The sequence below is a fragment of the Vanellus vanellus genome (assembly GCF_965231255.1).
Source record: "Vanellus vanellus genome assembly, chromosome: 5".
Taxonomy (NCBI): Eukaryota; Metazoa; Chordata; class Aves; order Charadriiformes; family Charadriidae; genus Vanellus; species Vanellus vanellus.
The window spans coordinates 23,083,970-23,107,714 of NC_138910.1; the positions used below are offsets into that span (position 1 = coordinate 23,083,970).

General features: G+C 38.0%; 1 protein-coding gene across 1 annotated transcript in view; it reads left to right on the forward strand.

The window, feature by feature from the left end:
• Positions 1-23,745, forward strand: part of UBR3 (ubiquitin protein ligase E3 component n-recognin 3) — a 121,788-nt gene that overhangs the window by 91,350 nt on the left and 6,693 nt on the right. Inside the window, exons 32-36 of the mRNA XM_082484547.1 lie at positions 3,588-3,693; positions 12,035-12,135; positions 18,894-19,018; positions 22,646-22,753; positions 23,254-23,364. Of these exons, the coding sequence (XP_082340673.1) occupies positions 3,588-3,693; positions 12,035-12,135; positions 18,894-19,018; positions 22,646-22,753; positions 23,254-23,364 (551 nt within the window). The remainder of the gene's footprint in view (positions 1-3,587; positions 3,694-12,034; positions 12,136-18,893; positions 19,019-22,645; positions 22,754-23,253; positions 23,365-23,745) is intronic.

Here is a 23,745-nt window from a genome sequence, read left to right on the forward strand (position 1 = left end):
AGTTGAAGAGAGTGAACCAAGAGCAGCCGTGTATGGAGCAATAGATTTATTTTTGTAACATTTAGAAATTGAATTAAGAAGGCTAATATGAATCAAAGTTAAAGCTAATGTTTAACTGCTAATCTAGATGATTCTAGTAAGTGTTTTATATAAGCTTTATGTGTATTCTGTGAAAACAAAGACCATCTAAATAAGTTGGAACAATTGAGACAGCGCTGCTTCAGTCTAGGTAGTATTTGAGTCGTATGAACATGTTTTAAAGCCAGTAATAGTCTTGCCCGCTTAAATGTCTAAATCTTGGAATCCTGCCAAGCCCCTGATAACTTGCAGCAGTAAGTTATATTGTGCATTCAAATTTTATGATTTTTATATTTACTCAATTTAACTGGATGCAGCCTGTCTCAAATATTATGAAGTTATTAGGAGAGGATGGCCGTATTCAAATTCTTTTCACAGCTTGCTTCTCATGATTTGTTATCAATAAACCTCTAACTCTCATTTTGTTGTGACTTCATAATTATCATTCTTTCATTTTGTTGCTGCTATGCTTTCTAAAATCAATATTCTTCTACCAGATTTTGTTAAGAATGTTATTTTGGTGACTCTGAACTACACCCAGATCCTGTCTTTCCTGCTTAGAAAGGTGGGCTGTCCTGGAGGGAACTGGCCATAAGATCCACTGTAAGTGGTGGATGCTCAGTGGGTTATGGCCTTACTTTCCATTCTTCACAAGACTAGGCAATGTTGGTTTTTTGGGGCCATCATCACATTAATGTTTTGCTGCTACTTTTTTTTTTTTTTAATAGAAAAGTGTATTTTAAAGCTTCTAAGTAGTGTATTAAAAATGGGAAATTATTCTGTGTGTTTTATGTTTCTGTTTTGGAATGATACATGCACACGAATACAGAGGCAAAAAACCCTCTGGTATTCATTTTGCCCAAGGCAGATTTCTGCCAGTTGCTCAAGCATAAGAATGTGGTGAAACACCAAGCACTTTGTGCACAAAGAAGTTGCTGGTTCTAGATTTTCGGTGCTCTGGTGTTTTCCTTGGCTGTCTCCAATACTCCATAATGATAGTAAATTTGAGGTAAAGCAATCGGAGTCACTGTGGTATAAAACAGAAAAATGTTTGTGAAGAAATAAACCCATGTATCTTCCTCTGGCCAGGCCTTAGGTTTTGCTAATTTTTAGAAACCTTCTCAGAAATGCAAATATGGGTGTAATAGACAAATAGGATCTCACTTTTGCCAGCAAGGAAGGTGCGTGCCACCAGGCCATGTCTGTGGTGGCATTCCCATTAGCGGGCGGTGTTAGTCCTTGGCCACCCTGCGTCCAGAGACTGGCGTGGAAGTGCTGCATTGCCTGAGAGGGTGTCTTCATATTTTTAAGTCCCTTCATAAAAAATATTTCATAAAAGGTCATTGTAACCGTATTATTACCTGCTGCCAAGCTTTTTTATGTGCTATAAACACATTTTCTTGTAAAGGAGCGATAGCTGCCTTAATCACAAAAAATACAGTCTTACAAGACTGCTAAACTGAATTTTTCTGTTCACGTTCAGTCAATGTTAGAATGTATTTTGATTCCATAAATGTTACACGCGTGGAGATTACAAATAAATTCTCCAGTGCTAGAATTTGATGCTTGTCTGCTTGATTTCATATTAGTAAAAGCTCAGGGAAATAGCTATTAAAGGAACAGAGGGTTAATTAATTATGCTAAGCTTTTTTTTTTTTTTTTTTTTTGTGTAGTTGCCCATTTCTGTTTGAGGCAAGGAACAGTTCAGAAAAAAATTACATTCCTTTTAATAGCAGTGAGGCAGAGGGAAGGAACAGATACTTTGATGGGTTTTGTTCCAACTAAAACCAGGTTTTTTATTAATTTGATGAACTATCAGTATATTTTCAGGGTTTTGAAGTTTGTCAGCAAAGCAATGTTTTGCTAGAATCTCTTGCCAGGAGAAAAGATAACTTATTTTGTCCTCGTTGACTGTTTTTATTCAGAAAGCAGGTGACAGCAATCAATTCCAATGCCATCTACATCTCCAATTATTTTGCAAACCCCAGGAGCTAATTACAGCCCTCAGGCTCTGGCAGTCAGCTGATTTCATCATGCGACTTTTTTGGCCATTGCGTACCTCTGAGTAATTGTCTATTTATGGAAAATAAATTAATAGCTGCTATTTCTACTTAAAAAAGAGGACCTGTGAGTGAGTGTGTAGGTTGAGCAAGTGGGTTGGAGAGAGAAGGGAGAGAGATGAAAAGAGTAGGAGGCAAAGGGATCAATTGAAAGAATAAAGGGGGGGGGGGGGGGGAGATCGCAAGATACTAAGGAAAAAAGTTGAAATGAAAGGGAGGAAGGAAGCAGGATCCCAGAAAATTGAACAGGAGGAACAAACATGGCAGCAAATAGCAAGATATAGTATGACAGGAGGAAAAAAGTGGAAAATAGTATTTTAAAATATGATTTTCATGTAAACCTATGAAGATAAAAAAGATGAATTTTTTCCAAACTGTATTATAAACACAGAAAAAGAGTGAAGTCTAAGATTATTTTACATACCTCCCTGAAAATGCTGTCAATGTAAATGGTGCCTGCCTTCTTAGCTTGCTTAAGGGGAGAAAGGATTAGATGTTATCTTTTTTGTGTTGATCATATGATTGATGAAGAAATGAAAAGTGTAAATTAATATATGATGCTGCAGTAATATGCATGAATAATAAGCTAAGCATCCTTTGTTCAAAAGGTTCTAAAAGTGTTTTGCAAATGATAGTTTTGACACAGTTGATGTACATAAGGTTTTCAATTGATGAATATCAACAAACTTTGCCTGCAGGTTGTATAGACAAATCTCTGCAGTGATAAAGAACGTTGCTACTTCGGTGTCATTGTGGTGTGGTCAGAAGTTAGGGCCTTTTTCCACTTCCAAAAGTTACACACAAAATAACCTTATGCAGGCAGAAAGAATAATAACCTTTTAAGGATGAAGAGCCAAAGTGATCCTGCTATAGGCCAGAACCGTCAACTTTAGGTTAATTTAAAATATGTTGTGCACAGAACTTAACTGTGAGTGAGAGGAATAAAAGCTGTGTGTTAAAAGTGTATCAGTCTCTGTTTATATGAGATGTTAAAGAAATCACAGCTTTGGCATAAAGTGTAAGAGGGAAGTGAAGGGAGCATGGAACCTTAGCAACATAACAGCATACAGAACAGGATTTTTAAAAAGACCTATCATTACGATAAGTGGAGTTTTTTTTTTTTTTATAAGCACTAAAACAACTGAGATCTGGTCAAAGCTTTCTAAGCAGCCTTTCTCTGTTTCGGAATTTCAGGACAGAAAACAAAATAGTTTTGTCATATGCCTGCATAAGTTCACTGCCTTCTATTGAAATCTGACTTCTCTTCAAAACCTTTTTTTAAAATGCAAATTAAAAAAAAATATAAAAAGGTGCTTTTTAGGGTACCAGTTATTTGGAATGACATGACAGACTTTTCAGAATCTTGTAAAATAAATGATCGCAACTTAATGTAAAATACTTCGTATTTTTGTACATAATAATCAGCAATCTATCTTCTTCACCTTTCAGATCAGCTGTTCCATGTGTTGGCCATGCACATGCGCCTCTACAGTATAGACTCTGCATACAATCCCTGGAGAAAACTAACGCAGCCGATCCAGGATAAAAATTCAGAGCAAGTATTTTAATTTACCAAATATCAGTTTTACCTTGTGAAAGAAACATCCTTACAGAGGGACTTTGGGTAACTTTCTTAATTTAAATTCACTGATGAATCTCAGTCACAGAATCACAGAATGGCCAGGGTTGGAAGGGACCTCAGGAGATCATCTAGTCCAAACCCCCGGCAGAGCAGGGTCACCTACAGCAAGTTGCACAGGACGGCGCCCAGGCGGGTTTTGAATGTCTCCGGAGTGGGAGACTCCACAACCTCTCTGGGCAGCCTGTGCCAGTGCTCTGCCACCCTTAAAGTAAAGAAGTTCCTCCTCATGTTTAGATGGAACTTCCTATAGTCAAGTTTGTGCCCGTTACTTCTTGTCCTATCACTGGGCACCACTGAAAAAAGACGGTTCCCATCCCCCTGGCACCCTCCCTTTAAGTATTTGTAAGCATTAATAAGATCCCCCCTCAATCTTCTTTTCTCTACGCTAAAAAGACCCAAGTGCCTCAGTCTTTCCTCATAAGAGAGACATTCTAATCCCCTAATCATCTTTGTAGCCCTTTGCTGGACCCTCTCCAGCAGATCCCGGTCTTTCTTGAGCTGGGGAGCCCAGAACTGGACTCAGTACTCCAGATGTGGCCTCACCAGGGCAGAGTAGAGGGGGTGGATGACCTCCCTCGACCTGCTGGCCACACTCTTCTTGATGCACCCCAGGATGCTATTGGCCGCCTTGGCCACCAGGGCACATTGCTGACTCGTGGTCATCCTATTGTCCACCAGGACTCCCAGGTCCATTTCCACAGTGCTGCTCTCCAGGAGGTCAGCCCCCAACCTGTACTGCTGCATGGGGTTATTCCTCCCCAGGTGCAATACTCTACATTTGCCCTTGTTGAATTTCATAAGGTTTCTCTCTGCCCAACTCATCTTGTAGATGTAGATGTGAACTTCACATCTACAAATTGCATGTATGTGTTTGTAAAACTAAATTTTTGAATTTCTTTTATATAAAATCTGACAAGTTCCAGTTTTGAGTTAAAACTTAAATACACCACTTGCAAGCTTAAGCATATGCAAATTTAATGGTATTGGGTAAGTGGATAGGTGCACTGCCGTTCTAGGTCCAGAGGCTAGACAAAATTTATATCGAGATTAAGTTCATAAATAGTTTATTGAAAGTTGGGCAACAACTAATAGCTAATTAGCTATTACATTGCAGAAATAACTTAAGTAGGCCTAATATATGTAAGAAGTAATTCTATTTGAAGCTAAAAGTTTTCATGGTATTTTAAACAAGTTATTTACCTGAGTTTGGTTTTAAAGCATTACCCTTATTTACAAAGCTGTACGAGGATTAAGACTAATAAGTGGACTCATATATCTGTGTTCCGCAAGGACTCATCTCCCTACTTGATTTAAGACTTTTCACTTTTCAGATTCTACCTTGATGGTGAGAAGAAAGGTTTCTTGCCTAAAACCAGGTGATTATTTTTCCTCATAAGAGGAGAACAGTAAATTTTGTTTTACTCCTGGCACCTGAGCTGCTTCTTCACAGCTAAGGTCTCCACTTTGTAGCTTGCAATAATGTTGAAAAGACTTTTTAGTGTCTATCCAGCTGTATATGTGCCAGTGTGTTTCTAGGAGCCTGAGGTGAAAATCTTCATGGGATTTCAAAAATTGAGCTAGGATAGTGATGCCACAATCCTAATCTGCAAATTAGGAAAAAATATCAAAACATTTCTGCTTGCTTCTAGTTTGAGATTTTACTGTTTTTCTCTTGGTCTCGGGTCTTTTTTTCGCAATCAACATTAGATTATTGCAGATTAGTTTATAAATCCTTAGCAGAACAAAAGCATCAAGAATTTTATAACCTGAAAACCTATGTTATTCAGCATGCACTCAAACTACTTTGAGAGTATGTTTTTGTGTGATCCTGCCCTGACCTAGATTGAGCAGTGGAACAAGGTTAATAAATTTGGTGTATGATTGACTGAGTTATACCAGGCAAAATTAAGATCATGTTGATGGGCTGTTGACAGTCTGAATGGCTGTGGGACCGATCATGCACTTCTCATTTTGGCATTTGCAGAGCTTGCTTGCTTTGGAAGCAGCTATTAACAGAGGGACTGCTTTTTCTGCACGTGCAGCTTTTTGTCACCCTTACAGACTTGATGGAATTCACCATGCATTGGTCAAGGTTAGAGCGCTGCAAGTTAGATGTCATTAGGCAGTATTTTGAATCCCTTTGAAATGAATGGTACCGTAGACCATAATGGCTTGCTTTGCAGGAGGTGTTGCATGGTGGGGATGCATTTGAGCAGTTCTCGTTTCCTGTACTGTTTTTCAAGATTTCTTGGTAGACTTGCTGATGTTGGTTTGGCACTACGTCCTAAGTGGTTTAGGAAGCTGTAACTGCGAGATCGTCCATTTTGCCATGAAATAGTTTACTGGTGAGATGGACAGATGCAATCAAGCTGGAATTTCTTTGCTCCCTCCTTGGAACGCTTTTCTTACCTTAAGCTGCAGGCCCCAGAAAGTTGCAGAGGAGGCAAACTGGGGACATGTTTTTAATCTATAAATTAAAGTATAAGATGGATATCCATAATTATATAATCTAGAAATTTGAAGTAGTAGTTTCACTTGAAGATGGCATTCCTATGATTGGTGTGTATGATCTAATTGCACTCTTCTTAGAGTCACACAGCCTTTTGAGAAATCCAAAATAGCAAATCTTTTCAGGTACAGGAAAGAATGCTCAGAGCAATTAGAAGGTGGTACACTGCTGTAAACTGAAGAAGATTAAGAAGATAGTGGAGAAATACCACTGCAGATTTAAGAGGTGGATAGCACTCTGCCATTTTGAAGCTAACGAAGTAATTGGAATCATCAGCTTGAGTAGTACATGAGACTTTAAGTAAAGACTTGTAGAAAAAAAAGTCAGCAAGAGGAAAAGATCTATATTATCTGACTGTATTACTGAGCAAGAAGATACCCTATCAGAAAGGGCCTAAATAATGTGAACTGCTTGAAGGAAGAGGGAGGGAAAAATGATAAAGCTAAGTCTGATGAACTTGTGAATGGTATAGTGGATTCTTTCTCCTCTGCAGTTCATGTTGTCAAATTTAAAATACACTTGGTCCCACAGGCTGCGCTTAAGCAAGTTGTTCTACTAGGGGCAGATCTGGTTTCAAGGGTGATCAAATAAACAATTATTGTGGTGTAAGTGGGGAATAATAGCTTCTGGCAGGGGGCAGAGAAAGAGCAGCTGGAGGCAATAATTACTAAACACAGATGTGAATTTAATGGACTGGTCCAAATAGCCAGAGATTCAGGAACGCCAAACCTGAAATAAAAGGATGTATGTTTTTTAAAATTTACATTTCTACGAAAGCTGAAATTTTTGTGTCTGTCTTGACAGACAAAAGCTGTCGACAAAGAATGATTCAGTAAAGCATTAAGGATTCTGCAGTAGAAGCAGTTGTGGGGGGGAACTGCATGATGAACTGAAATATACTGGGTTATTTTCACCGAAGTGTTGCTGTTGTTTTGTTCTAAGCTAGATCACTTCGGTGATTGTTTATAGTGTCATACCAGGGCAACAATCTGCAGCATGGGGATGGGAATGAGCGACTGTGCGTGGGAACCTCTTTAGTTACATCTCCATCACAGAAACTGTTGTGAAATGGGAAAAATCAAGCAGACAGAGAGTAGGATGATGGGACAATGGGGTTTAGTTAAGGTTTCTGCAAGAGGTAGTATATACATACACATGCTGCAACAGGACTTATGTGATCTGTTCAATAAACACACAAATCCTGCCTGAAACACCAGTATCTCAGGGCACGTGTTATGATACGGAGGTTTCAACAGTAATGCCAGCTTCAGAAGTACTTGCTCTGGGCTGTTTCTTCCTTCCCCTGTACTGTAGCTCACCACCTTCTTCAGCTGTGCTGATGTAACTTGAGCAGGCTGCATCATGAACAAAGTTAAGGAACTAATCCATGTTTTTAAAAAGGTTAATTTGCATAAGTTTGGGAGCAGGTGACAAGGGTGTGCTGGAAGGACAGTGGTGAAAGAGAGAAGGGGCAATGCCTTAATGTTAGTACTGTCAGTGCAATCCTGTGTTGTATAATGAGAAAAACTGACCTGCTGTGAAATCTGCTGTGACACAATGAAGAGCAAATAAGAAATTGTGATTATATCCTAGACTGTAGCCAGAATAAAGAGTAGAATTCTACTTTCTTATCATGAACATCAGAAGCTGCGTACTACTCTCACCTTTATGCAGGTTGGGATTTGTGGACTGTATTTCTCATTCTGCAAATACTGAAGAGAATACAAATTTGCCCTGGTTGATGAAGGCTTTGTTTAGCTGTATCTATATCCCTGTGTTTCAGGTTTTTTGTATCTGGCAGTTTGAAGAGGTGTAAGGCTCAAAACTTCTGCTTTATTTATTGACTTTCTAACTTTATAATCAGTTGGAGTTAGCATCAAACAAAAATGTTAAGTGTCTCTAGCTGAGAGAAGAGGGGAAGGGGACCATATACATAAGGAAAGGCCATATGCAAATACTGCTTGTTTCAAAGTAGAACAGAATTTTGTATTTCTCTGTATCCATTCCCAAAGAAGTGATTCCTGTATAACCTCTATCAGGAGGAGGATGCAGAATACAGAGGCAGAGTTGCTCAGCTGTCAGCTGATAGACAGCTCTGGTATTGGCACAGTGAGAGATGCAGCCCAATTACCTTGGACTGGAGGAGAGGTCAGTTCCACAGAGAAAGTCAAGCAATGCATATTTCATTTTTCATTTTGGTACATGTTTATATTGCACTGTGCAGTTTATTTCCACCTCCCCTCCCCCCCCTTTTTTTTAATGGATACAGCATACAGCTATAATTCGTTTCAATAATTTTATATTACTTTGGTCCCATCTGAAATTGTAATTGCTTTCATTTTATTCAGTACTTCTTTGGCACAATTTTTTGTAAAGTCAGATTTATCAGGCTTTCACATATGCATTGGGGATTAATAGGATGCGCAATTTCCATAAAACGCATTTCTAAACACATTTTATAAATTCAGTTTCAGTGTCATAATGAAGAAGTTACTTATGCTCTTAACAAATGACAGAGCAGTTTTTAAGTGCTTCATATGCTGCAGAGCTTGATGTAAACGAAGCTGCTTATCTAAAACCCTGACATGTAACATAGCTTTACTTCTCCAATTCTTATGAAATGAATGAATTAGACAAAGAATTCAGTTGGTCCTGCACGTGAAAATGAGTTCGTTTATTTGTGATGTTGCCAGTCAATCACGGTATTCTGTATATATAACAATATTTCCTAATTTGGTCAGAACTGGTATTTGACCTAATTATTACAGGATTGTTAAATGATACTGATGGTGATACTCCTGTCAGAAAGAGGTGTTCAACTAAATGTGACCAGAGGGAGTTAATATTTTTTTTTCCTAATATTATTCCAAATTAATTTTCCCCAGTTTGTGTATAAATTAAAAATGAAAGGTGAGAGGTAATTTAAGAGTTGTCCGTGGTTTTAAAGCCATTATGCAATGAGGGTTATTTTAAAACTCAGTGTTATAGATCATAAAATAGAACTAGCAGCAGGTAAAAGTAGGATTAGAGAGACTTAGTGAGATTAACATCTTCATTGCCTGCATGATTTTGAAAATGAGACTTGGTAGCGTGATGCAAATTTTTGCCCCCTTGTCTGCTTTAGATTTCAGTATTTTAAAGTATATGGGGTTTTTTTGGGAGGCTCTCATATATAAATATCTATATTTACGTATGTTGCGGTGTTTTAAAACAATAATTTTATGAAATGATTGATTATAACAAGTCATTATGGATAGTGCTTATTCTGTAGCTGTTTGGGTTCATTAATTCAAAAGGACCAGTTAAACTATGTTTTCTGAAACTTCATTTCGTAAGACCAATCAACCAAGCCATTGGTGCTCATTCTCACAATTGAGAGTGTTGCATAAAATGACTGGAAACTTTAGGCATTTAATAAAATTATTGCTTTAGAGTCTGCCATACTGAGCTGGGAGAGAGGGGAAGGAGAGTATTTAAAAAAAGTATAGTTGGATAACACACTTACTATGACCAAAAGTGTTCTTTTAATCCTTCCTTTATATGACTGCTTCTGCGTGTTAGAATTCATATCACAGATGATTCCTAGCAATGCCTTTTGTGTAGAGAGATGTCAGAGTTTTCATGGAATCAGTACCTACGTAGAGGTTTCCTTCCAGAAGCAGCATCATGTTTATGTGCTTCAGAAATAATAAACTGGTTGGATCCCCAAAGCTATTAGAAGGCACTTAGGATCTTCTGCATGCACCCACATCCCACCTCATGTGGATGACCTTTTCCAGTACACAAGTCTGCAAGAGCTCAGTTTGTCTGTCGTGTGTGATAGGTGGCACCAAGGGGAGTTGGTGCCTTCATAAAGAGAGGCATCAACTAAGCTAATGGAGTAGCCAGTGCCAGCTGAGTGGGATCAGAGGAAGAGTTTGATCCTCTTGGAAGAGAGGCAATAATTGGATCTGACAACAGTTCACCAGTCATGCTCTGAAAAGGGCAGAGATGAGACAGAAGAGGGCTTAAATATCTTGTCTGTGTGTTTCTGTGTGTTTCAATCTGATTCTGTTTGTACAGAAGCTTGGGCACCTGCTGCAGGGCTTAAGAAAGCCTCATTGGGAAACTCTACGGTCCGCAATGTGTTGCAAAGCAATCGAAAGGAGGAGAGCGAGGCTGTGCTTTTGGGGGTAGATCTTGATAGGAATATGTGTATATTTTCAGTACAACTAGCACTTCAGTTGTGGTTTACCCGCAGGACACTTAAGATTGCTGGAACAAAGCACGAAGATAACCTTGAAACTGTAGCAGGCAGATGTATTTTGATTTCCTGACTTTCAAAGGTGTTTTTTATGGAGGGCCCAGTGAAGTGTCACATGGCGTAGAGGCCTATGGCTGCCCTAAGGAAGGGAAGCTCCTACCAGGAGAGGGAGAATTGTTTTTCCTGCAGTTTCTGAACAGTGAGAAGAATGACAGAAGAGGAGGGAAAAAAAGATGAAAAGCCTAAGGAGTGATAGAACAGAAATGCCCTTCTAGGCCAGCACGTGGCAGTTGCAAGGAACTCGATAGTGTGTGGTGTTTTCCTTCGCAACATTCGCATCCATTTCTGAGAAGCTGTTGAGGGCTGTCTTTTCCATGGGAGACTCAGGGGCAGTTATTCTAGGGCCTCATGATATAGCTCCTGTGGTAGTACAGATAAATATCTCAAACATCTCCTCCTCAGTTACTCCATTGACATTCAACAGCCAACCAGGTAGCACCACCGCTGTTTGGGAATGGGAATAAGAACCCAAACAGCACTTTCTTCTGTGCCTATTGCAGAAGGGGAAAGGTGACAATGGAGAATGCGTATCACATTGTACCAGCTGCTCCTGCTTGAGATCTCCTTCACGCTCTGTATCAATTAAAGAGGGGAGAATGATTTTCTTTTTTCAACATTTTGCTTTTTTGCCATTTTGATTCAGCTGTTGAACCTATAGAATATTGTTGGTTGGAATATTGTTGGATACTGCTACAGCAAGCTAGAAAAATACTACCTCCAATCTGCAAACATTTTCTGCTTTAAAGTATAAGGCTACAAGGTGATGTTAAGTCACTCAGTGAAGCCAAATAGTTCAAAAGTTTGCAGTATCTCTTTATGTGCTTATTTGCTCTCCTTCTAGCCATATGTGCTTTTTAATAAAGACTGTGTAAGACTGCATAATTCCACCTGTGATGGCTGCTTGAGTCTTCATTTCTGTACATAAAGGAAAGCAATACCTTTTCTAAGGTCTTAGTGTTTTCCAATAGGAGCAATCCCTGTAACATTAAGGTATTTTGAGGATTCGTTGCTGTTACAGAATGGATTTATATATACTTGCAAAATGCCACGCTTTGAAAACCAATTAAATTATTGTATTACTATGCAATATATTCTTGGTTTAGAATGTAAGTTCTAAAAGTGGAATACTGAATGTTCCTTGAGTCTGTACATAGAAATAATTAGTTCGTGCAGTTTTGGAAAGGTTTAAAATACTTCAACAAGAATCAGGTACCCAAATGGTAACTTCCTCGTGAGTTGTTATAATCCATTATTAACATTAGGTAACATTATAATCCATTAGCTTTTAAAATCAGGATCAGTTAGTGAATTGTCAGGTATTTGGCTTCTGTAAGCTTGATATCAAATGTAATACTATTTAAAATAAAATACAAAATAAAATATGAAAATGAAAAATGGGTTTATGGTATCAGAAGTGATTTTTCTTTGGGTTTTCTTTCCAGGCTGGTAAGTGAAGAGCTGCCAGAAGTTCCTGTGCTTTACAGAGATGTCTCATCCCTTTTGCTTATCCAGATTTTAACCATGCCTCAACCATTGCACAAAGGTATGTTACAAAAATACGTATATTTAGATGATTATGTATATGAGGCTGCATTCATGGTGATATCCAGGATGGTAAATCATAGCTTGTCTACTGTGTATTCTAAAATAATGCTTCTGCCTTATCTACAGAAGGTGGCATTGAACAGAATCTTATGTTGGGGGTTGACAGGCTTATCTGTGTCCCCTGTCTTCTCATCTTATCAGTCAGCCTATTCAGTAGATACAAGAGCTGAGCAAAAACCATTAAGTACTTTTACTGAAGGAAAAGTGTCCTTTGTTTGACCTTCATCTCTTTGCTTAGAGGGACAGCTCAATACTTCAAGTTGATCTGAGTGCCTAAAGGTGAAAGATTGTAATTTAGTTTGAATTTCAGGGTTTAAATTACAGCAGTCTGACATAATAGGAGGTCAATTATGAAGATGATAATTGCTGTAATGCAGCAACTTCAATAGAGACAGCATATAGTATAATTTGGAATAAATACTAAATAGGTATTTAAGAACTAAATTTTCCATTACTAAAATCAAAACTGTTTTAAAAACTAAATTTCTTTTTTTGTATAAAAGGAATAGCTGAACCTGGTCCATCTTGCTAAGAGACACCGCATGCTCCGGAAGATGGGGTAGTTCAGACTCTCTGGTCTCTGGCTTGACTATTTATAGCTATACCTTTATTTTCAAACGAGAACAAACAAACAAGTATATTTTTACTACTTCACGGACAATGAACAGAGCATCAGCTGTGAGGTCTGTGTGGCAATTACGATACCTACTGAGTTTTGGTAATTTGTAAGTAGGTAAATACAGGCACTGTTCTGCTCTTGATGCATACACCCAACTGATAAAGTGTAGTAGGAACCGTTTCCACTTAAGAGGGTTTCAGTCCTCACTATTGAATGTTCAAATTCAGCTCAAGTGACTCTGTGTGTCTGTTAACATTGTGGGTTGCGTTTTCTCAGTTAAATGTACTTGTTTATGGATTAAGTACGTCCAATAAATTATTAGAATATGAAAATACTAGGAGAATAAATTTTTTTTAACAGGAAGCCTATTGTCAAAAATATACTTTCTTTTATTACTACAGTTTAGCTTAAGTTAATTTTTCTTGGAAGGAATTAATAAAAGCAGTAAAAAGTTTAATGAGACTAATGTCTCCTGAAATACAGGGGAGTGGTGAAGCTGAAGTACAAACAGTGGTCTTTTTGGAGTTTATATTCAAGCACTGAAAAACACCATTTATGAAAGTATACCTTATCCTAGGAAAGACAACATTCAATTAATAGTATGGCATGCTGTGGAGAATTCTGCAAAATACCACGTATCAGCAGCAACGTTTTGTCTTCGCTCTTAGGTTTACTGTATGTTGCAGTTGAAAGGGAAATGGCAAGTGGCAGGAAGAAGATGAATGTAACCACTTCAAATCTACGAAGCATTAAATTGGAAATAAATTGCCATTTATCTTTCTAATTTTTGTTTCATCAAAATGGTTAGGCAGAATAAAAAGATTTAAGTCTTTCATGATTTCTTTGTCCTGAAGTGTAGAATGTGGTTCAGAAAAATTAGCAATAACAAATTTGTTTGGAATTTTTGTAATGGGTGTGTAGGTCACAGAGTTGAATTCGATATTGTTAATTCTTGGTAGAGAGCTGAGGCATGAAATGGTAAAATGGCTTGTCAGGGTCACATGGCGGGTCAGTGGTAAGGGTGAACGAAATCTACCTTTGACCATGGCATGACTGTGGGGTGCGGGAGCTGTGGACTTGGCTTGACACCGGCATGCAGACAGAAGGTTGATGCCTTCCAGTATATTCCTTTAACAATACACTGAACTACGTTGCAGAAGAGGTGGTGTTGCAGTCTGGTGCAGAATGCCATGATAATGGTGTTAGAACACTAATAATGAAGGAAGAATCTGTAGGGTTTAGAATCCATGAAAGATTGTCTTCCTCTTTTAGCGTGGACACTCTCCTGTAATGGTACTGGTTTTGCAGTGTCATTTATTAGGTATGTCGATGTATTCAGAAAAAACGTGTTTCCTTACAGGAAGCTGAAACTGTTCATCAACTATTAAATCTTTGTGTTCATACTCAAAATCTTTTTTGTATACGCAGTTGTTGTTTTTTTAAAAACACAGAGTACTCTGTAAGGAGGACCCAAACTTCATCTCTTGCCCTTCACATATAGCACTAGGAGTCACATTAACTACCCTATTAATTGTTGGATGGGTGTTGGTATCTTTTTCAATCCAGCATCAATTAAAGCAATAAAAATGTCTTTACTGTTCGTCCTCTTCATTCAGAGAGGAAAATTGATCTGAACACATCACAAAGAAAGAACACTACAAATGAAATCTTTTTTTTTTATGGGAGAAACTTTGTGGTGGAGGTCAGAGCATTTACAAGGACTTACCAATTTACAAAGAAGGCAATGAAGAAGATAGTGTGTACCTCCTGTGTATTGTAACCAAAAAAATATACACTGCGTTCAAGATACTAAGACCATTTATGAATTTATCTTTTTTTGTTGTTTGTTTGGCACTGGAACACGGACAGAGCTTTTACAGCCTTCGTCTGCTCAGCATTTTGAAATTGTGCAAGACTAAATACATAATAATACGCATTGGCGTTTCTGGTTTAATTCTGTGGCAGTTGTGCAGAGGATGGACAGTGTTCATGGTGTTGTGAATTGGGACTCTGTAGAAAATGAGAATTTTGTGTCTGGAACCTCTAGCTCCTTTCTTACAGAGGTAGAAAATGGTGCTGCATGTGAAGAAAGGTAGAACAGAAATGGAGACAGTGGCTCAGTGGTTAACAAAACTTAAGTCTGTCCTTGTAAATGGAATTCAACACCTTCCATTACCCCTTTCTGCAACACAATTTCTATATGTAGACCAAATCATTTAATTCAAATTGGATATTCTTCTTTGTTACTATCAATTGTAAAAAAATTTATTTTCCCAGTATGTGACTCGGGACCCCCAGATTTCTAGAAGCACGGAGTGCTTGTAGCTTCGAGTGATTTCAGTTTCTTCTTTGCTTTGAACGTAAATGGTATCATACTGTGAAAAGTGTTTAAAAACTGGGGTCTGGGTGAGCAGGGATGAGTCTGAGACTAGCAGGAGCATAGAATTGGTGGTCAGCTGGCCAGCAGTGCTGTGGCCTGGTGCTGTACTTGATGCCACACATGCAAGGAGGGTCGTGCAGCAGCATGGGTGTTCGCCAGCATGCTGTTACACTGCCTGGCATTGCTCTAATGTAGGCCACAGTGCTGCTTTTACGAGATCCATGATTTGGGAGTGATGTATGTGCTCCAGCTTGGTTTTGAGAGTGTGGCCTAACATCTGTGGACTGGGGGAAAGGTTTTCTTCTCTGGTGTGTAATACCTGAATTCAGCCCCTTTTTTTGCACTTCTGATAGGGCGCACACGGTGAAGAATCTGACGAATCTGAATGCCCTGACACATTCTTTTTCTATAAAATTTCAATGACATGTGACAAAGATACAGCAAGCAGCACTCGGGCAAACACTAGCACTTGTCTTAAATGATTGGATAAGGATCTCGACTAAATATAGAATGAATGTAATCAACTTGAATAGTATCCAGCTTCAGTGTGGAAGCTGAAATATTTATCTGTATCCTGGAACTTTCGATATACCTTTCATGAATTATCTGAAGTTCAGTGCTGGCTGCCTTTGTTCTGAAATTATTTTTTCAAATAACTATTCAAGCTTTAGATCAAGAAAAATATTTTCAAAGGTTATTTATAAAGATGCCCTTCTGAATTCACTAAAAAAGGTCCTAGGTCCTTAATTTTGCATTTGGTTCGCTTTGTGGATTCTTTCTGCAGTCGTTGCCTGCCAGCGTATATCATCAAATGTGAAATTAAAAGATGCATATTGTTAGTCATACACTTACTCATATGCACATTTCTTGCACTAATGTTATAATTGGAGTTCTAGAAGTGTTTCCTGTATAAACTTTACTTTTAAGGGGGTTTGCCTAATGCATATAATGTGATGGGATGCTGTGAAGTAATTTGGTTCCAGAAAGTTTTGTTTAAAAAAGTTTTAAAAATAGGAACATAAAATAATTTCTCAATATTATTCAAAAATAAGTACAAAAAATCTGCATTGACCTCTGTTTTGATTATAATGGCCTAGCCATAGTAATGTAACAGACTGTCAGAATATCAGATTGGGTTGTTTCTGTACAAACACAGAAGCCATAACTGCATTTTAGTGCAGAATGTGTTGTACAGTATATCATCTGCAACAGCAGGGACTGACAGCATTTACATAGTTTACTCCACAGCATACAAATATGCTAGCAATTTTTAGAATTATTAAATCAAAAAAAAGATGATGTAGCAAAACCACAGTCCCCACCAAGGGGGCAGCAGGAAAACACCACAGAGCCCCCATGCGCGCGTTGCGGAAAGGCAAGTAAAATCACTCTTTGCAGTAGACAAGAACGTAACAGCTCTAACTTTATGGATACCTACAGCTGTCAAATATTTTGCATTTTACAAATAAAAGATAACACATAGTAATGAAATTATAATTGATCCTCTGACTGATGTTTTTAGTATGTGTCCCATGGGATGTTTTTGTGACTATAAAATACTTGTTTTGAAAGCATTGGCACTCCTTATACAGTGTGCAGCCTCTGAGCTGCTCCTGTGATAGTTTCCTTAAAAGTTTTGTGCAAAAGTCAGGACGTCTTAAGGGTGACCCAGACATGGGAGAGTGTGGGTTTTGTCCAATTCTGGATTCTCCAAAAGCGTAATTCATAGGCATTTATGAGTCACATACATGTAAGTAAATAAAAGAACATTATTTTTAAAAGCATAATATACGCTAGATGTAATATTTCTGGTGAATCGAACAATTAGGCAGGTTGGGGAATGTTGACCAGCGGGCTAGTTTTGCTGCTCTAAGTGCAGTGGTTTTCATTCACGCTTTCGCAGTGTACAATTGGTCTCTATTGCTTGTACCTGCTATCGGTGGAGATAGAGCTCAGGACTCAGGATAGAGTTCAGTTCTACCTACAATTATAGACTGTAGCTCAGGCCGAAGAAGCAATTTTTACAATTCTGTGAGTGTTTGTGGTTTAATCTTGTGGATCTCGGTCCCAGAAAATATACTGAAAGTTTGCCAGCTATTATTCCTCAGGGGGAGGACTGCTGAGAAAATGGAGTTTTCAGCAGAGCAAAAATGTAGTGCCTGGGGGGATCTGGTGAATTCACCTTGTGGGGAAATGTGGAGAGGAAAAATCATTATAATTCTACCTGCTGTAGCATGGAGCAGATGAAGTATAGCAGTGTTCCTTGTCATATTTAACATAAACTCCATAGGAAGATAATATGGGAAAAAAGTACACTTTTAATTACATAGTTACAAATACAAATGATCATTTAGGTGCTTAAATTGCACTTATTGTATATACTTAGTGACAGAAAGAAGTTTCAAAATCCATGTCTGCACTGATTTGTAAACATTTGTTACATAAAAAAGCAATTGTTATTTCACAAATTTAATTATGTACACAAGTCCTGGCTGGTTTTGTTTTAGAACCCAGTGGTGGGGTTTGATATTAGATACAAGAAAGGGGAAGCAAGAGTTTCAGCTCCCTTACCTCCTTTTCATTTTCACGTACAAAGCTAGTTTAAATCCTTTGGGAAGAAAGAATGAATTTAACCCAGTTTTTGTGAGGTGCTTATGTAAATAAAATTGTTTTGCTTGACTTCAAAGCCTGAGAGGACTTTTTAAACCCCTTGTTTTTGTATACATTGTTTTAGATAATATATTACAGTTATGTTGTGCTTCAGGAAAGGTGTAAGTGAGGATAGAAACGTCTTTGATCTGCCTAGATTTTAAAAAATAAATTATTTGGGATGAGAAATAGAGCCTAAAGTAAAAAGAGAAAAAAGGACTGCTACCATATCTTCATTTCAGAGAATGATCACATTCACCATTTTTCCTGTTCCAATTTTAGGAAGTCTTATTTTCCTCTGTTGCTAGCTTCCCCAAAAATATTTCAGAGCCCTTCTCCTGCAGCCTGTATGTAGGAGGTAATAGTCCTTTAAATGTGACAAAAAATTGTAAACAAATAAAGGTCTTTCAACAGAAGATAAGCTCTAAAATGAGTCTGCCTTTTGTCCTCCTTCTGCATTCGCGTGAGGTCCAGTAAATAGGTACTCATTAAAGAGTGATTTGCAGCAAGTCTTGTATGGCTGGATCCATATCTGGAAGTGAAGGAATTAGAAACAAAAGTATGGTAAACACAGTGGTTTCTTTCAGAACTGAACTTTTTCAGTATTTGTATGAATGTAACTTAGCCCAGATGGTTTAGTCATTGCCAGAAGAGATGGTAGGATATGCAGTTGCTTACATCTACAGCAAAGAATTAGTTGTATCTATCAGTAATCAGTAGCTTAAATTGATGTTACGTTTGGACAAAATAGAATTTTGTAATACCGCAAGGTCCCATGGAGAAAGTCACTGCTGATCAGGATTAAGATGAACATATGGAGCAGTGGAAAATCACTTGCCCTGTACTTGTTCTGTTCACTATGGCTGCCAAGTCATTTTTGAAAGCCAGTAAATATATTTATGTTGGTTTTTATGTTTTGGGGGTTTGTACTTGTTGTATAGCACTTGCTTTTCATTTCAGAAGCATAATTTCCATAACTAGAGACTCTGTAATCAGTATATTTGCTAAAAATATCAAGTGTTTAAAAATTACTTTCTTTGTTTTACAGAACACTTCACCTGCATTATAAAAGTGCTGTTCACTTTACTGTATACTCAAGCCTTGACAGCACTTTCTGTTAAGTGCAGTGCTGAAGATAGGATGGCATGGAAGGAGTCAGAAGCTCTCAAAAAGGTTGGTTATTCATTAAAACACGAATTTCTGCTTACGTTTTTCTGGTAGGGCTGTAACAGATATTTCTACTTTGCATGTAATAATTTGCTTCTGCTTCACAAAAATGCAGTATTTTGTTTCTGCATTTGCAGTTTTTGCAGGTTTTGGTATGTGATGAGACTTAAAAGCTTCACAGTGAGTATCTAGTTCCAAAACTGAGCTTCAGATTTGAGGCTGTATCTATAGTTTCAGTCTTGAATACGTTGCAACGATACCAAGCAAATGCGGCTTTTCCTCCTGGGAAATTGAAGCCTTCCTAGGTAAACCACGGGTTGGGATGCACTCCTTTACAGAAAAAGCAGGCAAACTTGTTGGTGGGGAAAAAAGCCACAACTGTCTTTTTCTTATTTGGTCATGCTATTTGTGGCTAGCCATAGAAATTTCTCTCAATATGTGGCCTAGAGTGCTCATGTGATTAAGAGGCAGAGAAAGGGATTTGTAGACTAGGCAGGTAGATTTCACTATCGTTTCCTTGCATTTCAATAGTATTTCCAAGTAAAGTGAAGGTGCATCTTGCTACTTCAGTTCAGCTGATTGAATGCCAGTTCCCACCAAAAGACCCAGTTCCCTGCACTGGCATTCATTTAATCCCTCAGTTAGTTTTGTACTCCATGGATTGATTCCCCAGAAGGTCAGAAGGGTGCCAGTGCCGGACGAAGGGAAAGGATGGGAGTGTTGGGGCCAGGAGAGGAAATGGGAGGAGGAATGCCCCTTTGTACAACAGCTGGGCCTTAGATTATGTTGGCTGTAAAATGGAATGCATGCTGACAAGCATGACCTGCTTTTCACATCTAAGTTGGATTTGTCGTACTGGTCAGCCGCAGCTCCAGGGTATTAAGGACAAATTATCTGCTGCCCAAACTGCTGCTATGCGGGATTTTTTTTTTTTTTCCTGGACTTGCATTAAGCGTTTGAGATCACTGGGCAGTACTGCATTTTGTTAGCTCCCTCTCCACTCCCTTCTTTTGGTATATTGTCAATTTCTTAGAATTTCAAGAATGTTTGCTGGAGATTGTTGCCGGTGAGGGTTTTTTCCCATTTTTCTGTTTACTTAAGTGATTCCCAAGTGATAGATAATTTTGTGGTTTAAAGTTTGTGGCAGAAAGCATATAAATAGATTAAAGTGTTACCAGCTTATATTCTTTCATAGTCCATGTGATAAACACAAACTGTCTTTTTCTTAGTAGCAGAGGTTGGAGTTTATCTGAATGTATATTTACAATGTTTAATTTTCCGTCTACAGTGAGAGGTTTTATTGTATGAAAATAGACTTAGGGCATGTGGTAGGTGGGCTTGCTACCTGTTAATACTAAGATGTTTTCTTATAGAAGCGTGTAAAAGCATTTGCTTCACATAAAGCACTTTGTACTTGAGGCTTGAAAATTATGATAACAGCTCGGATAATGGATTTATGAAGTAGCCATCTCTTGTGATAAAGACAGTTGGGATTTTCACTAGTCTGCTTGTCTTTGATGGATGATAAGGCCGAATGGGAAATAGTAGCACATTAAACAGTATGTTACTGTGAATGGATGTTGTGATTTACTGTAATTCAAATAACACAACAGATTAACTTCTGTCAGTTTGAGAATTTTGACTTTTCTTCTGTGAGAAGCCCATTGAAGGCTGACAGTTTTCCAAGTGGGAAAGCAAAAGAGGTAGGAGGTAGATATGAACGCTGCTCCCTGCTGCGTATGTGCTGTGCTGACAGTGTCTCTCACGCTGTCTTGAAAACATCCTCCTTCTTCATCTTGTCTGTCTCGGGTAGATCATCTGGGCACAAAGGTCCAACTTCTGACAGCAACTTGGCAGTATGTGCTTAGGGTGATCTCTGCATGATCCTCAGGCCTTCAGGAACTCCTACACTTACTTCCTCCTTGGCTGCCCTCCCACCCCAGTGATAATCCACCCCAAGTGCAGAGGCTTTGCAGAAGTCGCATGTGCAAGTTTGCCCTTCCCCAGATGTCTTTTCAGTTTCCTGCTCCTTCTCCTGTATAACACTGCTGCCTGATCCCTGTGTGCGTGCAAGAGACCTCTGAGCACTGAGGACCAGCCAGTGGTAATCGCACAGCTCCCCGTTCCTCTCTCCCAGCCCTCTGGCAGCCCTTCTCCTCCTGAAGCTGGCCATAGTCCTCAGCTGACTTCTTTCTCTTTGCATGTCATGAGGGAAGCTGGATTTTAGTTTAGGAATCCAAGTTCTTTCTTTAAAGTTTCTTGAGGTCCGAATGGTTTAAAACGTATGGCTTTTTCTTACGTGCTGTTAATATTGACATTTTAATCCCAGGATGACTACACAGATCACACCTTACTTAACTTTTGTCTGTGGATAATGCCAAGTGAATCTATTTCGGTTTGGTATTCCAGACTTTAAACATGAGCTGAACTCTTTCCTCTATATTCGTGCCAAATGATCAAACAACATTAAGCATTGAATTTCTCAGCAGGGCTCAGGTAGATATTGTGCTTTTGATTCCCAACTTCACTCTCATTATCTTTACAAGGTGCCTTATGGTGTCATAAGCAGCACACTGTACATGCCTGTGGAGTAAACTTCCAGGAATAATGTAGATGAAAGGTTTGTCCTAACTGCTGATTTAAGTATGTGTTCCCTTCTGGTTCTTAGACTATGAGCATAAACAGCAAGTCTGCCTTCCTATGCTGAAAGGTGAACACCCCATCTAAAATTAGCAATTTTAACTGATGTCCAAAGGCACTAAAGAAACCAACTGATGAATTATATATGTCATTATGTATTGAAGTCTTTATATATTTAATCTTACCTAGTTGCTTTGGAATTTTTTTAAAGAAGCCCAGTAACGTTCCATTTCCTCATTGTTATGTTGATGATAGAGTAACAGAGCTCAAAATTCACATCCAGTCATATTTTTCCTGGGTAGAATTTATTTTGACTTAGAAGAAAAATATTTATGGGAATACTGCTTTCTGGTTTTGATGACTTTCTATAATCATTGCCTTTAAATGTAAATGCTATGGCACAAAGCTAAGTGACTATTTATTCTTTCCACTAAATATTTTTTTCCCTGTCTGTATTAGATATTGTTAATTCCAAACACAGCTTTCCATTTTCTGATAGACTCATTTAAAATTAAAATACAAGCAAGTGTTTTGTAACTCATTCTGGTTGGTACATTTTAGAAAATTACTTTTTTACTTTTTTTTTTTTAAATCGGTTGTGTTAGAATTCAAATTCTGTCAAAACATGATGTATCCATAAAGTGATTCTTCCTAATTTTCAAGTAAGCATTTTTATACTCACAAAAGAAACATGGGAAATACAACATTATAAAAGTGTTTTCATATAACACTCGGTTTAGAACGTATGTAATTGAAATAGCAATTTATATTTCACTCTGTGAGCTAAATGCATTCCCTTTCTGTAGAATTATACTTTCTTTTGGGGTTTTTTTTTTGTTTTTTTTTTTTTTTTTTTTTAAACAATGTGTGTCTTTAGGTCAAAATTCACATGTTGATCAACAGGAAATGTACTTCATTGCTGTTACTTTCACAGAAACTTTTTCTCCTTTTCGTGTCCAGTGCATTTTGGATTTCTTTCGTTCTTATTTGCAGAATACATCCAGTGGAGAAAAATCTTGGGAAGTATTGCTGGGTCATGTGATTACTGAGCTATCGAAGGGGAAGATATATGAAGAAGGAGAGACTGAAGAATTAACAGTGGTATTGGCAAATCTCTTAAGAATTTATACAGCATGTCCCCTTTCTGTCTCTTATTTGAGTTTTTCAGCCTCGTTGTTATAATGATTTTTCTCTGATCTTGCTAAAGACTGCAGTACAACTTTATTTTCTAGATCAAAGCACGTCCCTTTGGGACAGTTTGCCTGTGTAAATCTTTCTTTTACTAATATCATATGGCCAGTGCTGTGTTGAGAAAGTTATTAACAAATACTTCTTATAATTCTGGGGTTTAATCATATGCATGAAAGCTCTCTCAGAAATCTGGAAAATTGAATGTTTAAGTAGAAAAAACATTTGTCAAGGGGGAAAGAAAACCTACGGAGTTTGTTCAGATTATTAGTGAAGTGCTGGCCTTTGGAATGTATGTTTGATGCAGTGGTGTATATAGTATGCTTAAAAACCATTTGGTTAATATTGGAGTTTCTTACATAGGAGAGAACTTATCTGGGGCAGAATTCAGTAACTGCTTCCTTCCCCCGTAGGTAAATCCTGATTCTGTAGAGTGCTATCTGCAGCAGTTCTGCCTGCCTTTCCTCAGGATCACAAGCCTTCTTCAACACCATCTTTTTGGAGGGGATTTACCTAGTTGCCAGGTACAGATCGAGAGGGGCATACTCAAATGTTTCCATTTAAAAGCTAAAGATGAAAAATTAGACTTGTAAGGTGTTTTTTTTTTTTCATGGTATGTGTTTTCTATCCTAAGACTTTTTTTTTAAATCATATTTTATAGCATTGCTCTGCAGCATTGTTTGTCTTCTATAAATTTGTTTTTAAGGCAGTTTCCCTAAAAAGGGTACTATATTCTTAAAATTCAGCAAATACATGCTTATTTTATCACATCGTAGATGCCTGTCTTGTAAAATACCAACATACTTTTAAAACTTGTCAGGCATTTGCAGAGATGGCATAATTTCCACACAGTCTGGAATTCAGTCCTGATTTTGCTTAATGCCTGTTAATCCTTCGACTTCATT